The sequence below is a fragment of the Nicotiana sylvestris genome, chromosome 4 (assembly GCF_000393655.2).
Source record: "Nicotiana sylvestris chromosome 4, ASM39365v2, whole genome shotgun sequence".
Taxonomy (NCBI): Eukaryota; Viridiplantae; Streptophyta; class Magnoliopsida; order Solanales; family Solanaceae; genus Nicotiana; species Nicotiana sylvestris.
Genome location: NC_091060.1, coordinates 4,485,992 through 4,502,629, shown reverse-complemented (window position 1 = coordinate 4,502,629; position 16,638 = coordinate 4,485,992). Strand labels below are relative to the sequence as shown.

At 38.3% G+C, this 16,638-nt stretch overlaps 1 protein-coding gene across 2 annotated transcripts; it reads right to left on the bottom strand.

Moving 5' to 3' along the window:
* Positions 1-7,167: 7,167 nt before the first annotated feature.
* Positions 7,168-12,051, bottom strand: LOC104241021 (glucan endo-1,3-beta-glucosidase 5). 2 transcript variants are annotated; one of them, XM_009795922.2, is made up of 2 exons: positions 11,485-12,051; positions 7,168-8,363 (listed from the first exon to the last, which is right to left on the bottom strand). In XM_009795922.2, the coding sequence occupies exons 1-2, from the start codon at positions 11,820-11,822 to the stop codon at positions 7,265-7,267; spliced, it is 1,437 nt and encodes a 478-aa protein (XP_009794224.1). In that variant the 5' UTR covers positions 11,823-12,051; the 3' UTR covers positions 7,168-7,264. The 2 variants fall into 2 exon arrangements, with proteins under 2 accessions (XP_009794224.1, XP_009794225.1); XM_009795923.2 differs by having other exon boundaries at positions 7,168-8,379; positions 11,485-11,568.
* Positions 12,052-16,638: the final 4,587 nt, after the last annotated feature.

The following is a 16,638-nucleotide window of genomic DNA, read 5'->3' as shown; positions in this document are numbered from 1 at the left end:
GTATGATGATCCGCATTTACTTGTCCTTAAGTACAGAGTTCAGCATGGTGATGCCAGAGATGTGACCATCGGTGATGATGGTATGTTGAGGATGTAGGGCCGGATTTGTGTGCCCAATATGGATGGGCTTAGAGCATTGATTCTGGAAGAGGCCCATAGTTCGCGGTATTCTATCCATATGGGTGCCACGAAGATGTATCAGGATTTGAGGCAGCACTATTGGTGGAGAAGAATGAAGAAAGATATCGTGGGATTTGTAGCTCGGTGTCTCAATTGTCAGCATGTGAAATATGAGCATCAGAGACCAGGTGGATTGCTTCAGCAGATGGTTATTCCCAAGTGGAAGTGGGAGAGAGTCACTATGGATTTTGAAGAAGTTCGATGCTATTTGGGTGATTGTGGATCGGCTGACCAAGTTCGCGCACTTCATCCCTGTGTGTACTACCTATTCTTCAGAGCGGTTGGCAGGGATTTATATTCGGGAGATTGTTCGGTTTCATGGTGTTCCGGTCTCCATCATCTCGGATAAAGGTACTCAGTTTACTTCCCAGTTTTGGAAATCTGTTCAGCGAGAGTTGGGTACTCAGGTGGAGTTGAGCACCGGTTTTCATCCTCAGACGGATGGACAGTCTGAACGTACAATTCAGATATTGGAGGACATGTTGCGTGCTTGTGTTATTGACTTTGAAGGTTCATCGGATGAGTTTCTACTACTTGCAGAGTTTGCTTACAATAACAGCTACCAGTCGAGTATTTAGATGGCTCCGTATGAGGCTTTGTACGGGAGGCGGTGCAGATCTCCGGTTGGTTGGTTCGAGCCCAGCGAGGCTAGACTATTGGGGACAGATTTAGTTCAGGATGCCTTAGAGAAGGTGAAGGTGATTCAGGAGAGGCTTCGTACAACGCAGTCACGTCAGAAGAGTTATGCGGACCGGAAGGTTCGAGATGTGTCCTACATGGTTGGTGAGAAGGTCTTGCTGAAGGTTTCGCCCATGAAGGGTGTTATGAGATTTGGTAAGAAAGTAAGATTGAGTCCTCAGTTCATTGGGCCTATTGAGGTGCTTCGGAGGATTGGGGAGGTGGCTTATGAGCTTGTTTTGCCACCCAGCCTGTCGAGTGTGCATCCGGTATTTCATGTTTCTATGCTCCGGAAGTATATTAGGGATCCGTCTCATGTTTTGGACTGCAGCACGGTTCAGTTGGATGATGATTTGAACTTTGATGTGGAGCCAGTAGCTATTTTGGGTCGCCAGGTTCGGAAGTTGAGGTCAAAGGATATGACTTCAGTGAAAGTGCAGTGGAGAGGTCGGCCCGTGGAGGAGGCTACCTGGGAGACCAAGCGGGAGATATGGAGCAGATATCCCCATCTGTTTGAGGCTTCAGGTATGTTTCTTGACTCGTTCGAGGACGAACGTTTGTTTAAGTTGGGGATGATGTGACGATCCAGCCAGTCGTCTCATAAATTACCGCTCTGTTTCCCCCATTTCAGCTTCTTTACGCTTCGTTATCCGTTTTTTATGTGATCGGGTTGATTAGTTCGAGTTCGGAGAGGATTTGGTAAGAAATGAGACACTTAGTCTCTTATAAGAAGGCTTAAGTTGAAAAAGTCAACCGGATGTTAAGTTATGTGTTAGAAGGCTCGGAAGTGAGTTCTGATGGTTCGGTTAGCTTCGGAAGGCGATTTGTGACTTAGGAGCGCGATCGGAATGGGTTTTGGAGTTGTAGAGAAGATTTAGGCTTGAATTGGCGAAATTGATATTTTGGCAAATTCCAGTTGATCGGTGAGATTTTGATATAGGGGTCGGAATGGAATTCCGAGAGTTGCAGTAGCTTCGTTGTATCATTTGGGATGTGTGTGCAAAATTTCAGATCATTCGGAAGAGATTTGATAGACCTTTTGATCGAAAGCATAATTTAAGAGTTCTTTGAGTTCTTAGGCTTGAATCCTATGTTAAATTGGTGATTTGATGTTGTTGTAAGCGCTCCGAAGTGTTGAACAAGTTTGAACGATGTCATGGGATGTGTTGGTACAATTAGTTTGATGTTTCGGGGGTCCCAGGTAGGTTCCGGGATGTTTTAGGCCGAAAATCATAGCTCTAGCAGGTCCAGGAGGGTTGCAGACCCCGGAACTCACCCACACGGTCCGCATAAAAATGAGTGCGCCCGTGGTGAGTTCTGTGCGGACCGCACAAAAGCAGGCGCGCCGCAGTAGGGGTCGTGCGAACCGCACAAAAGTGGGCGCGGCCGCGGTGAAGAACCTTCCCGCTGGTCCAACTTCGGAAGCTCATATCTTTTGATATACAAGGAATTTTGAGGTGAATCAAAAACGAAAGTTGTAGCCCTTCGTGTCTAGCTTCCAGAAAGGTAAAGATATTGCAATTTGGACATTTGTAGAAAATGTTATGGCTAAAATACTAAAGTCTATCACTGCAGAGGAAGGCCTGTGCGGCCGCGGTTATTTTTGCGTGAACTGCACTCGCTTGTGTGGACCGCGGTCGATTTGGTGCGGCCCGCGGTAGCTGAAATCTGAGGGAAACCTATAAATACGAAGTTTTTGGTTTTATTTAATATTTTGACCTAGAGAGCTCAGATTTTGGCGATTTTTCGAAGGTTTTTCAAGAAATTCATCGGGGTAAGTGATTTTAACTCAGATTTGGCTAGAATACATGAATCTATCACTGAATTCATCATTTAATTCGTGATTTGGGATGGAATTTGGGAAGAAAATCGTGAAACCTTTCAAAAATGTAAAATGATGATTTGAAGGACCAAAAGGTATCGGAATTGGATAATTTTGGTATGGTTTGACTCGTGAGGGTATGAGGATTCTGAAAATGTCAATTTTACCCGATTCTGAGATGTGGGCCCGGGGCTCGGGTTTTGCTAATTTTGGAATTTTTGATATTTTTCGAATCTTTTCGCTTGGGCTTTGTTTCCTTAGCATATTGTGACGTATTCGTTCTGATTTTGGATAGATTCGACGCGCGTGGAGGCCAATTCGAGGGGCAAAGGCGTCGCGAGCTAGAGTATTAGCTTGTTCGAGGTGAGTAATGGTTGTAAATGATGTCCTGAGGGTTTGAAACCCCGGATTTGCACATCGTAGTGCTATATTGAGGCAAGATACGCGCTGGATGATGAGCGTGGGGTCTTTCGCTACTGGGGATTGTGACTTGGTCCATCCCGATTGATGATTTTACCGAATATTTGACTGAAATTCATTTGTTATCATCATGATTTAGGCTGATTGTCATATTTGGGCTTTGTGCCAACTAATTGAACCTTTCGGGGATTTTTATCATTGTTTCCTCACTGCTTGACTTATTATTTGAGCTCAGTCCTGTTGATATCTACTGTTTTACAAACTCAGCCACTTTTACTCAGATTTGAAACTTAAATGATATTTCTACATCATGTTTTGGGCTGAGAACTATTGTTTTACTAATGCCCAAGGGGCTTGTGATGATTTTTGGACTGAGTGAGGCCGAGGGCCATATGTGAGGATATGCTGAGTGATATGAGACCGAGGTCCTGAGATACTTTATATGCCACGAGGTGGCTTGAGTGATGTGAGGCCGAGTGCCGAGTGATGTGAGGTCGAGTGCCGAGTGATGATGCTACGAGGTGGCTTGATATAGCGCTTGGGCCGTAAGGGGCCCCTCCGGAGTCTGCACACCCACAGTGAGGGAAGGTACCCATTGTTCTGAGTGATTGATGTTATGCCCGAGGGGCTGATATGAGTGATTGTGAGGTAGCCCGAGGGGCTGATATGAGTGATTGTGAGGTAGCCCGCAGGGCTGATACTGTTCTGAGTGATTGATACTGAGCCCGAGGGGCTGATACTGTACTGAGAGTGAGCCCGAGGGGCTAATACTGTTTTGAGCGATTGATACTGTGCCCGAGGGGCTGATTTCTACTTGTTATTTACCTGTTAAATTACCTGTTTTACTTGTTTAAAAAAAGGGATATCATTTGATTTCTTCACTGATTTACTGCTTTAAGTGATTTTACTACTTGATATGGAATTGTTTTGTGCTTTTACGTGTTTTTATACTTTCAGGCATTTTTTTATAATTATTACTCATTGAGTCGGAGTAGGGGTAAGGTCTGCGTACATATTACCCTTCCCAGACCCCACTTGTGGGATTATACTGGGTCGTTGTTGTTGTTGTTGTTGTTGAGTCGGAGTACTCACATTACTCCCTGAACCGTGTGTGCATATTCAGGCATAGCAGAGTCCGCACTTGAGCGTTGATTCCCCCAGGCTAGGCTGTGATTTGGAGTTACGAGGTAGCTGTTGACGTCCACAACCCCTTGTCTCTCTTATCCTCTATCATTTATGTTTTCTTCGGACTGTTGTATCGGATTCCATACTTTGTAGACCTATAGCAGATTCTATGGTAGCTCATGACTTGTGACACCCCGGTTTGGGTTGTGTCGGGCTGGTTCTTGCGGTTATTATCGTTAAATTTCGCAATTTATGAGTATTATATTATATGTTATTACTGTTTATGATGATTAACTGTTTAAAAGATGTGTTTCGTTTTGGTTTGGCTGGCCTTGTCTTCACAAGAGGCGCCATCACGACCGGGTTCGGGGATTGGGTCGTGACAAGGGTCCTAAACCGTGAGCCGAGAAGTCGAGCGACGTGCCAACGATAGGTAATTCATGAGTGCCACCACCTCGTTGTGCTGTCAGTAAAAAGGTAGCTGACGCCTTTCGAAATGCTTTCAATTTTTGGTTAGCTTTTTTTGATTGCGGCTAGAGCGCTTGACTAATAAGATATAAAAGGCCTTTCTTGCTTGTTTAGTAAAGTCAAGTTTTTTGCCTTATCTTGTAGATTACGACAACGTCGAATTTTCATAGGCACCATTGTAAAGACATGTGAAACTATAAATTGGATTTAGTTCTCAAATTGCCGCTATAACAAACAAAAAGGAAAATAAAAAAATCAGTGAGTTGTATGAATCTTATTTTGCTAAAAAGTGTTTAATAATCTGTGGTTGTGAATCAAACATCTTTTAATTTTTTTCCAACTACATATGAAAAAAATTGCGAGCTTTTTTTTCTTCCTTTTTTGTTGAGAGAACTTTTTGGCACACCAGCATAAGCCATGACCTTATTGTTATTTTCCCACACCGAGAAAGGACAAGATTAATTAGACTTTAAAAGTAATTAGCTATCGTATGTAAATTGCCGAGCCTTGTAACGTGGGCTTGTAACCAAGTGGGGCATTAAAGTGATTGGATGTTGATAATGTGCTTAGTAGATGTGAAGTCCGTTGGGCCTCTCTACTCGGCAAAATTGAGCACGTCACAACTCTACATGAGTTGTTAGCGTTACAAAATCAAATGGATTTCCGGGGTCAAGCTCGAGGTCCCTGAGGTGCCGGATCTTAATTGGTCCTGTATCTAATGGAAAGGACCCATCGGTTTCGCTAAAACGTGCCTACTAGGTTCTATTCCAACACACAATCACTTTTTGCAAAAAAATTATAACGGGCTTAGTAGATGTGAAGTCCGTTGGGCCTCTCTTCTCTCGGCAAAATTGTGCACGTCACAACTCTACATGAGTTGTTCGCATTACAAAATCAAACAGATTTCCGGGGTCAAGCTCGAGGGGCTCCGAGGCTGCCGGACCTTAACTGGTCCTGTACCTAATGGAGAGGAACCATCGGTTTCGCTAAAACGTGCCTACTAGGTTCTATTCCAACACATAATCACTTTTTGCAAAAATATTAAAAATTATAACGGGCTTAGTAGATGTGAAGTCCGTTGGGCCTCTCTACTCTTGGCAAAATTTTCAAAATATTACGGGCTAGCCAGTTTTCGGACTAGTTATTCAAAAATAATCAGTATTTGTCAAGTCATTAAAAAATAGTCAATACTTTGCTGCAACAGAGACCGATCCAGTACTGGAACTCCAGTATATAGCCAGTTTTCGGACTGATCATTCAAAAAATTATCAGCGTTTGCCAAGTTATTGAAAAATAGCTACTATTTTACTTTAACAGAGACCGGTAACTCCAGTATATTATGTTGGAGTATTTTCCGGATTTTAAATAGTGTTTCGGTTCAAATTTATCTTTATATGAAAAATGGCTAAAGTTCGATGACTTGAAATTGTGGCTATTTTTGAATGACCACTTGTAAATCTGGCTATTTTGAATTTCTTCCAGCAACATTGTGCACGTTACAAAATCAAATCGGTCTTTTGGTATCCACACTTGATAGAGAGGAACCATCGGCTTCACTGAAACATGTCTACTAGGTCTTGTTCCAGCACACAATCACTTTTTGCAACTAAACGAGGAGAAGATAAGATTAAAAATTACAACGAATAATTTCGTTTTTTAGATAACATAAGGATTGATTTTGAGTGTCTCGCTTCATAATAGTAAAATAATTATTGACAATTTTTCGACGGTGATGGTGGTGTACTTACATTTGCATTCGTCTTTATGTCATTTATTTCTGTCATACATCAACTACCAAACCTACTAGTAATATTATATATTTTAGGCATGTCCGATTTTGAAATGCGCCATTGAGATTTATAACTAGCAACATCTCTCCCGTTTATCATTGATGTGAAAACACTAGTGAGCCACTTTAGGCCTAGGTTCGTACGGCATAAAAACATGCTAGTAAGATTTTAAGGTAACATCATTAATGTAATTTATGAATGTGGAATTTGCTAGGGTGTTACATACACACCTTTAGCTAATATGGATTTTTTTTCCTGTAAACGTAAAATAAAATATTTAAAATAGAAAATTCGATCAAAATAAAAGTTTGCACAGAGGAGGTAAATGCTTTTCCAAGTATGCCATGATTGCTGGACAATTGCTCTGGATAAGTAGTTTGTAGATTTCAAAGGAAACAAATAATCTAACACCAATGGAAGAAAATTTCATATGAATGGCTAAGTTTTTCTAAATATAAGTTATATAATGTCTATCTCTGAGTATAAATCATCAAGATTGATACATAAATTGTACACAGAATATCAAACTACTTTTTCTTCTGAAATAACTTTTAATACCACTATAGAACCTATCCTATGCAGTATAATTTCATTTATAATAGCAGCTAGCTATTAGTTTCAAAAGATGGAACTCTTAACCTCTTCCATTCCCCCCCCCAAAAAAAATAACAACAAAAACCACAACAACAACACCACAATATAATATCAGGAGTCTGGGGAGGGTAGTGTGTCTGCGGACCTTACGCCCCTCCACCCAAAAAAAAAGGGAACAAACCTTCAATCACATCAAGAATAACCAAGCATCCCAAAGAACAATCAACAACACTGAGATCCAATTGTTGTGCAACCTAAAACCTGAGGAAGTAGTATGATCACTAACCCCAACAAGAAATCTGCACTCGCCAATCGAAGGATTCAAGAAAGTAACCATCCCGAGCCCATCAAAATCACAGCTCCGCGGATTCTGCTTTTGCAGCTGATAGTAACTGTTGAATGCATATGATATATTACCCTTTGCTCCAATTCCATAACATGATCCGCCATAATTAAGCGTCGTGCAATCTGCATAACTACAAGCAATTTTGAAGTGGTCGGCCGCTTCAGCAAGATTTTTGTAAGGGTTTGCGACACACCACCTATACGGGAGATACTGAACATCCTTTGCGTTCTTTAATGGACCATTTCCGAGGTTCAATGGATATTTCGACTGGCCATCGAAAGAGAAAATGCCCCAGTGTCTCTCGAAGTTACCTGGAAGTACACTTTTTGCACCTTCATCGAAAAGACTGAAAAGATAAACGTCCATAGGGGGAACCCCTGGCCTAAGAGGAGTTCCTTTGTTGCTAAGAACATGTTTCACAAGGCCTTGGTTGAAGACCCTTGCAGCTGTAAGATTAGCACCGATGGCGCCATCCGTAGGCCAACCTACCTCTCCTATAACTATAGGCATTTGACCATATCCAATTTTTGCGAGGGCTGCTATTAACGTGTCCAAATTTCCATCAAACGCGTTAGAGTAGACATTAGGCCCGTCGGTCACAGCATGTGTTGTCCCTTCAAAAAAAGCATAATCTTGAGGGAAGTCTGAGTTTCCATATAGGCTGAGGAATGGATAAATATTTACCACAAATGGTGAACCGTTAGAGTTCAGAAATGAGACAAGCTGGGTAATGATCTGGGTCAATTCGGGTCGGAAGGTTCCTTGTGATGGAAGGGAAGACTCATAGGCATCGGCATTGCATGGGACTACCAGCTTTACATTCCTAGCAAGATTTGCTTTGGCCAAAGACTCTTGCAAATTCGTCATAGCAGGGACGACGTATGATTGGTATTGACCAGAATAACTTGTAAGAAAAGGCTCATTACCAACTGCAACATACCTGTGTTGATGTATAGCTGTCATTAGCCAAAGACAGAAAGAAAATGAGAAGAAAAAAGAGAATGACATGATATATGCTGAAATCACCAAAAAAAAATGCAGTACTATTATAGCTTTGAACTTGTCTAACAAGGAATGCTGCAGTGCTCAGGTGTCCTTCACTGCATTGGCGATACACAACTTAACATGGGGTCGACTACTAAAAAAGGGCAGCTCGGTGCACAAAGCATCTCGCATTCACGCAGGGGCCGGGGAAGGGCCGCACCCAAGAGGTGTAATATAGGCAGCCTACTCTGATGAAAGCATCAGTGGCCGATTCCGCGGCTTGAACCCATGACCTATAGGTCATACAGAGACAACTTTATAGGGTCGACTATTGTTGAAGGAAATTTGTACCAAAAGTATGAGCCAAATGGAGGAGAAGCGTTTATAACCTCTAAATGCACTTTGTTGGGAAGTAGAGCTAGAATCCTTTCCAGCAACTTTTACATTATCTCAAGAACATGTACACACGCATGCTAGCATATACTAAGTACAGGTAAAGGAACATATAAAACAAACGACAAGAAATAAAACAATGATGTTCAAACAGGGGGAGTTGAAGGAAAGAGTGAAAGAAAAACATAACATGTCTGTAAAGCTGATTTCTGTCCAGCGGAGACCTACCAAACCATTTTATATACTTATAGCATTAACGCACCTTAGACTTGTAAAACCAAAAAAGAAATACAGTACACCAGAATCTTAAAATTTATCTTGAGATGCTTGATAATGACTAGACACTATCAATAGGGAAACAGAAGAAACTCCAAGTTGTCATTTACTCATTCAGTAAATCTCAAGTCACATCTGGATTCATCTGAACCTAGTTATATTTATATCCGAAATTTTCTGAAATTTGCAGCATTATGAGAAGCTAATTTACATGCATTTATAGCATTATACCATAATGAAGGATATCGAATCCTCCTATTTACTTTACTTGAGAAGAACTGCTACTATTAATTGGTATCTAGTCTGATTTCGAGTGTAAGTTCGACCACTTGCCATAAACCTAGATCAATTAATGCTGAACTGCAATCAGGAGGAACAAGCGACCAGAGGTTCAGACGATACAACTGTAACTTAATAGATGCATCTTACTCTAGTTAATAAATAGGAGGTACCATGTTGATTCTAGAAATTTCTTTGTTTTGTAGAGAAAAAAGAAAATCATTAACTGAAAAATTGATTTCTCAACCATCCCAGTTTCAAGGAGGGATCACTTACACGATCAAATGTTAACAATACATGTGGTCAAGGAGGAGCTCAATGGAGCATTCTATCAGCGCTGGAAGGCAAAGGGTGTCACTGATTCTGCAAAAGATCATTAAGATCCATACAAGCTAACTAGCGATCTTTCATATTGTTTAAAGCTAAAGCCAAATGAAATACCAGCAGTGTCAAACATGCCGTGTTATTTATTAGGTAAAGAAGTATTTCTTTCTCTCCATCCCTCCAAATTGTTAGTTTAGATCATAGTATGTGAGAAAGGTTATGTCTGTTAGCATAAGAAACTACACTGGGAAGGGCTAAAATTCTGGTTACTTAGGTCCAAGGTGATTTTCCTGGTGCAGGTTATATAGACAGAAATTGTGTTGAGGAATACTGAGTTGTTGACTTTAACACAACATTATAAGAAATAACACATACTCCATAAACATCTGCCTAGATCTTTAACATAATATTGCAAGAAGCAACACATAACTAACATCTTCTGTAGCTCACAGTAAGAACTTCAAGACAGATCCAAGATAACCGAAGTGTAGTGAACAGTAATGGTTCAAATGTTTGAAGAAATCGACACCCTTCATTTTCTATCAGCTAACAAACAGAGGTAAAGACAAGAATAGGCTTAGACAAAACACAGAAAAGATTGGCAAACCCTACAACAAGGACAACTACACCAGCTCAGTCCAAATAAATTGTGGTCGGCTATATGAATTCTCATTGATCATGTTTATCCAATTAAATTCATCCGGCAACATTATGCAAAACAACAACAACAACTACCCAGTATAATCCCACCAAGTGGGGTCTGAGGAGGGTAGGATGTACGCAGTCTTACCCCTACCCTGGAAGGGTAAGGAGACTGTTTCCGAATGACCCTCGGTTAAAGAAGATAAAGGAAGCCCTGATAGCAAGACAAATAGTTAGAAAACTAAATTGGAGATAACAACAAAGAATAGCAAGATAGTACCGATAACAAGTAATAGCAAGATAGTATATTTAGACAAATAAGTCCAAGGCAGCACATGAGAATATGACGAAGTCCTGCTAGCAAACTACGGAATTACCGAAGGTAAGTAGTATCAGAACAAGACACGCGGCTATAGCAAACTAAGGAAAAAAGGGTACCATACTAGCACTAATACTATCGAACTAGGGAAGACAAAGGGAAACACACGACTACCTACTAACTTTCCACCCTAATCTTCCACCTCCACACCCTTCTATCTAGGGTCATGTCCTCGGTTAACTCAAGCTGCGCCATGTCCCGCCTGATCACTTCACCCCAATATTTCTTACGTCTATCTCTACCCCTCTCACCTCCCAAGGCCAAAACAAAACTAGAAATAAAAAGTACAATAAGTTCTCTATATTTTTAACGGGCATAAAACATCTATACTGGGGCTAAAAACTCCAACAAAGCATGATAGCATAACTAATACATAATCCCAGGAAGACAAAAACACTAGGTGATTTATTCTTGCCTAAGCCTCGATATAGTTACCAGCAGCCTCGATATAGTTACCAGGTACCTGTGCTGGTAGGAGTTAACAGGTACCCTGGAGCATGCAAGTTGGACTAATATCCGATGTACTAAGCTCCTCCTATGCGAGGGGTCTTACCCACATTTCTGCAAGAATCTGTTTTCACAGCTCGATTCTGGCCACACGGCAGTAACTTTACCAATTACGCCAATGCTCGTTGGACCAATACCACAATCATAAAAAAACATAAGCTCAACTAATCCTCCTAAGATCGGCAAAATCATATAGCAGCTGAAAAAATCTGAAGCAAGCAAGGGAAAAGGCAAATGAAAGAGCAAAAGTACAAAAGGAAAAGAACTTAGAAATTACCTGATATTAACACCGCCTTTAACCATATATCTGGAGACATTTTGAGAGACCCACAAATCAGAAGCAACAGTAGAAGAACTAAGAAGGGCTAACATGTCATTTGGTATTCCAACCATAACTTCAAGCCCACTTCCCATTAGACCTTTCATTACATCTGGGTCTGCATCAAATAATTTAACTTTCTGTATTTTATTGTCTTTGAGAAGATCCACTACAGTGGAAGGTGACATCTTGTGCAAAGATATTGTGCCCCAATTAACTCCAATATCAGATTCCACTACTTGAATTAATAACAACACTGTCACAAAACAGACAAGGCTAGTCTGTTTTTCAGCCATTTTTTTGTGACTCAGTACCAACTTAGCTTTAGGCTACTAATTTTATTGAGCCGCACTGCAAATAACTTGTACTGATTATTGTTTTTGTTGTTGTGGTATGAAAATGAGATTTAAGTCGAAATGTTCGAGAGGAATTATTAGAAAGGGGAGATGCTTTTATTTTTTCTTCACAATGATGTATCCTAGTTGTATACTTGTCAATTTATTTGTGGGTGTATTAGTAAGTGATTATAGATGTTAACATGATAATGTCGGTTTATCTCGGCAGCGAGCAAAGTGTAGTGTAGTGGCACTGTAGGGGCCAGATATCTTTATGACTGATGAAAAATAGCTGATACTGTAATTCAGCAGAGAAAATGCCCTACAAGACAAATATAAGTAATACTTTTGTTATAAATATATTATATTATGAATGTCCATTTAGTATTCCGTTATAAATAAGCTTCCTGAAAAAGCTTATTCATATGGGACTCCACCGTAAATATATTTATCTATTTAAGTACTCTATTGGAAATAAGCTTCCTGAAGAAGCTTATCACTTCGATACCCGGTTATGGATAAACATTACCCCTGTTAGAAGATTATCCATACCGGGTATAATAAGTTTATCCTTTCAGTACCACATTATAGATAAACATTAGCCCGGTAGAAGATTATCCATACCGGGTATAATAAGTTTATCCTTTCAGTACCCAGTTATGGATAAATATTATCCCCGGTAGAAGATTATTCATACCTGATATAATAAGTTTATCCTTTCAGTACCCAGTTATGGATAAACATTGCTCTCAGTAGAAGATTATCCATATCTGGTACAGTAGCAACTTACACAGCAGCTTGCGTAGCAGCTTACACAGCAGCTTGCGTAGCAGCTTGTAATAGCAGTTTACACAGCAGCTTATAGTAGCAGCTTACACAACAGCTTGCGTAGCAGCTTACACAACAACTTCATTTCTTTTATAAATAGAAAAGATTTCAGTTCATTATGTACATCAGTTTGAATTCGAATAATATATCAGTTTCTCTCTATACTTGTCTTTACTTTATAGTCTTTATTTTATAACACTGTTCAATTTGTTAGATTCTATTTCTTTATTAGTAATTCCTTACAAAGCACAATGTCATCCTTTTATAATTTATTTTATCACTAAGGACATTACTCTTGATAGAAAATTGTAAAGGTCAAAAATTAGGATAAAAGGTAGTAGTAGATAGTAGAGCTTTCTTCCTCTCCTTTGCGGTAGTTTTAGTATTTCCTCTGTTTTAATTTAGATGACATATTTTGCTTATCGAGAGACAATTTAATTAAATTTCGAAGCTAAATTGGATTAGCTCAACTCAATATTTTAAAATTAAAATTTAGATATTTAAAAACTATATAAGAAATACTATAAGTTGCTATTTTTCTCATGTTAATATGATAAAAAAAAATATTTTAAAATATTGGTCAAACTTTATACAGTTTGACTCTCGATAAGCAAAATATGTCATCTAATTTGAAACGAAGGGAGTATTACTCGTATTTTGTTGTATTCTTAGATGTTTATTACTATCGGATGTTATGTTGTTTTGGTTTTGTTACTAATTTGTTGTTGTTATTGTTTTTCTATGACTCTTTTATTACTATACCTCTGTTGCTTTAATGCTGCAACCATACTAGCCTGAGGCGAGTGTCTATTTGAAACAGCCTTTTTGTTTGTACAAGGTAGAGATAAGGCTGCGTAAACATTAGCCCCATATTCTACTTATGAGATTCCACTAAATTTGTTATTGTTGTTTTTATAAGGATGTTGATAAGATAAATAATATCTTTTCACTCTTAATTAGATTTCTTGAATTTTAATTATACTGCTAGAATACATATTCCCTTTAATAAATTTTATGCGACACGAATCTAAATTATTATTATGGTTAACATTGTTATATCGATTTATCAAGGCAGCAGCAAAGTGTAGTGGTGGCATTGTGGGGGCCAGACATCTTTTTTGACTGAAATTCAGTATTGCTTTCGTAATTGAGGAAATGAAATAGCCCTAAAAGACAAATGTAAGTAATAGTAGTAGTTTTTGTAGAAGAAAAAACCAAAAAAGAAAAGAAAACAGTTCAAAATATACAACGTCAATGCACCCTTGTCATAACCCCCATCTCTAACTCCTTGTTTGGATGGATACGATGTTTGTTTTGATTGTTATTTAAATTATATTATATTGTATCGTTAAGTTCGTCGTTACATAATGACAAAATATGTCACTTTATGTAACGATCGATTCGGTGTGATCGCGTCGTTACCTTATCTTTTTCTCTCAGTCTCACCCTTTATTTGGAGCAGAGTAATTTTAAGCAGTGGTCAATTAATCCTAATAGATATTGTGGAACTTCATTTTTGTTCATCTTTTTTATCCAGCTATTTAGTACGACAATGTGGAATTATCAACCGCTATTAGTTGCAGTGAATATCCTTTTTGTTCCATTACCAAGCTTTTAATAATAAAGCTAAGAGTTGTTAGTATGTAGCATTGATATTAGCAGCAGACCCAGAGGCAGATCTAGAATATGAAAGTGGATGGACATTATTATCAAATAAAAATTTAAGTAAATACTAGAGACAGAGTCGAACCGAGTCAGCGTACTAAGAGTCAAGTCGTACCCCAAAATCGACCAATACTGCAACCTAAAATTCAAAATATATACATGTTATTAAAAATACATACACATATGCAAAGCCGGTGAGCCCCTACTCAAAGGGTAGGTCCGCCTCTGGTAGTCTAAGGTAAGGGTTGATAGTTGGGCTTTCTTTTCGGTATATTTATTATATGGCAAAGGGCCAAATATTGTCCTATACTTTTGAAAATGGTCTAAGAATACCCTTCGTTATACTATTGAGTTATCTATACTCCTGCCGTCATACTTTTGAACAAAAATATTCTTATTTTGGATGAAGTGTCACGTGGCAGAACCAGATGAAAACGGCCCATTTCTTTTTTTTACCCGATCCTTTTTAAAAAACTTACCACCCGACCCAATTTTCACTCAAAGCTAAACTTAGCATCTTTTGTTCTAAAGCAATTTTTTTGTAAAAACGGAAAGAAAAAAAAAAGATTCAACAAAATATTTTTATTTTTTTTAAAACTAATACACCTGTAGTCCACTGCTTTAGGAAAGTATTTCTTTTAGTTTTTACAAAAAAAAAACATTTTTTTCTTCAGTTCTTACACAAAAAAATGCTTTAAAAAACTGGAAAAAAATATATTTTATGTAAAAAAAAAAGACTTTCCTATAGCAGTGGACTACATGTGCATTAGTTTTTAAAAAAAATCAAAAATATTTTGCAAAATCTTTTTTTTCCAGTTTTTACAAAAAAAAAATGCTTTAAAAAAACTGAAAAAACTGAAAACTATTTTTTTAAACTGAAAAATATTAATTAAAAAGACTCATACCCATAACCATACCCATTACCCCTGCCCTAAAAGCAATTTTCTAAAGCAATTTCTTTTTAAAAACTGGAAAAAAAAAAAGATTCAACAAAATATTTTCGTTTTGTAAAAACTAAAGAAAAACAAAGACTTCCCTAAAGCAGTGGACTACATGTGCATTAGTTTAAAAAAACGAAAATATTTTGCAAAATTTTTTTTTAAAAAAAAGTTTCTACAAAAAAAATGCTTTAAAAAAAACTGAAAAAACTAAAGAAAAAAAAAGACTTTCCTAAAGAAGTGAACTACAGCTGCATTAGTTTTAAAAAAAATGAAAATATTTTGTTGAATCTTTTTTTTTTCTTTTCTGTTTTTACAAAAAAAAATCTTTAGAACAAAAGATGCTAAGTCTAGCCTTGGGTGAAAATTGGGTTGGGTGGTAGGTTTTTTTAAAACGGATCGGGTAAAAAAAAAATGGATCATTTTCATCTAGTGCTGTCGCGTGGCACTCCATCCAAAATAAGGGTATTTTTGTTCAAAAGTATGACGATAGGGTATAGATAACCCAATAGTATAACGAGGGGTATTCTTAGACCATTTTCGAAAGTACAAGGGTATATTTAGCCTTTTGCCGTTTATTATAGCAAAATATCTAATTTTGGTTACCTCCTAACCCTAAGCCACTAAATACACTATTCAGTTACACTATTTTCATTCTCTCTCTACTTTGATACATGTCATTCTCTTCCCCCATTCCCTAAAAATACGATGCTCAATCTCAAAATTCCTCACCCACATCACCTACCATTAGTCACAAATGATGATTTTGCCTGGTATACCACAAAGACTTCTCTGACTTTTCCCCTCAATTTTGTGCAACCCAAATGGAATCCAAAGGAGATGAAGCCTCCGAATTTATATGATTTTTGCTCGGCTACTGTATAGGATGCGTGGGAACAGTGTATGATTTTTGCTAAATGGAATCCAAAGGAGATGAAGAGTATGAATAACGTGGGAACAATGTATGAATTTTGTGCAACCCAAATGGAATCCAAAGGAGATAAAGCCACCAAAAATTTGTATGATTTTCAATACAAGATTCAAGCTTTAACGTCTTGCCATGATTTTTGCTTGGTTACTGTACAGGATGCGTGGGAACAGTAAGATTCAGGGTTTTTGCTCGACCGGAAATTAGGGTTTGTTCTTGAACAAAGACGACGGATTTTGGGGCTGAGCAACTTGATTTTCTGTTAATATATTTCAATATATTTTCAACGTATCACGCTGTATTTTCATGTATTTCATTGTATTCATTGTAATTCAATGTATCTCGCTGTATTTCCTTGTATTCACTATCTTTTTTTTCATTGTAATTCAATGTATCCCGCTGTATTCTATGTATTTCA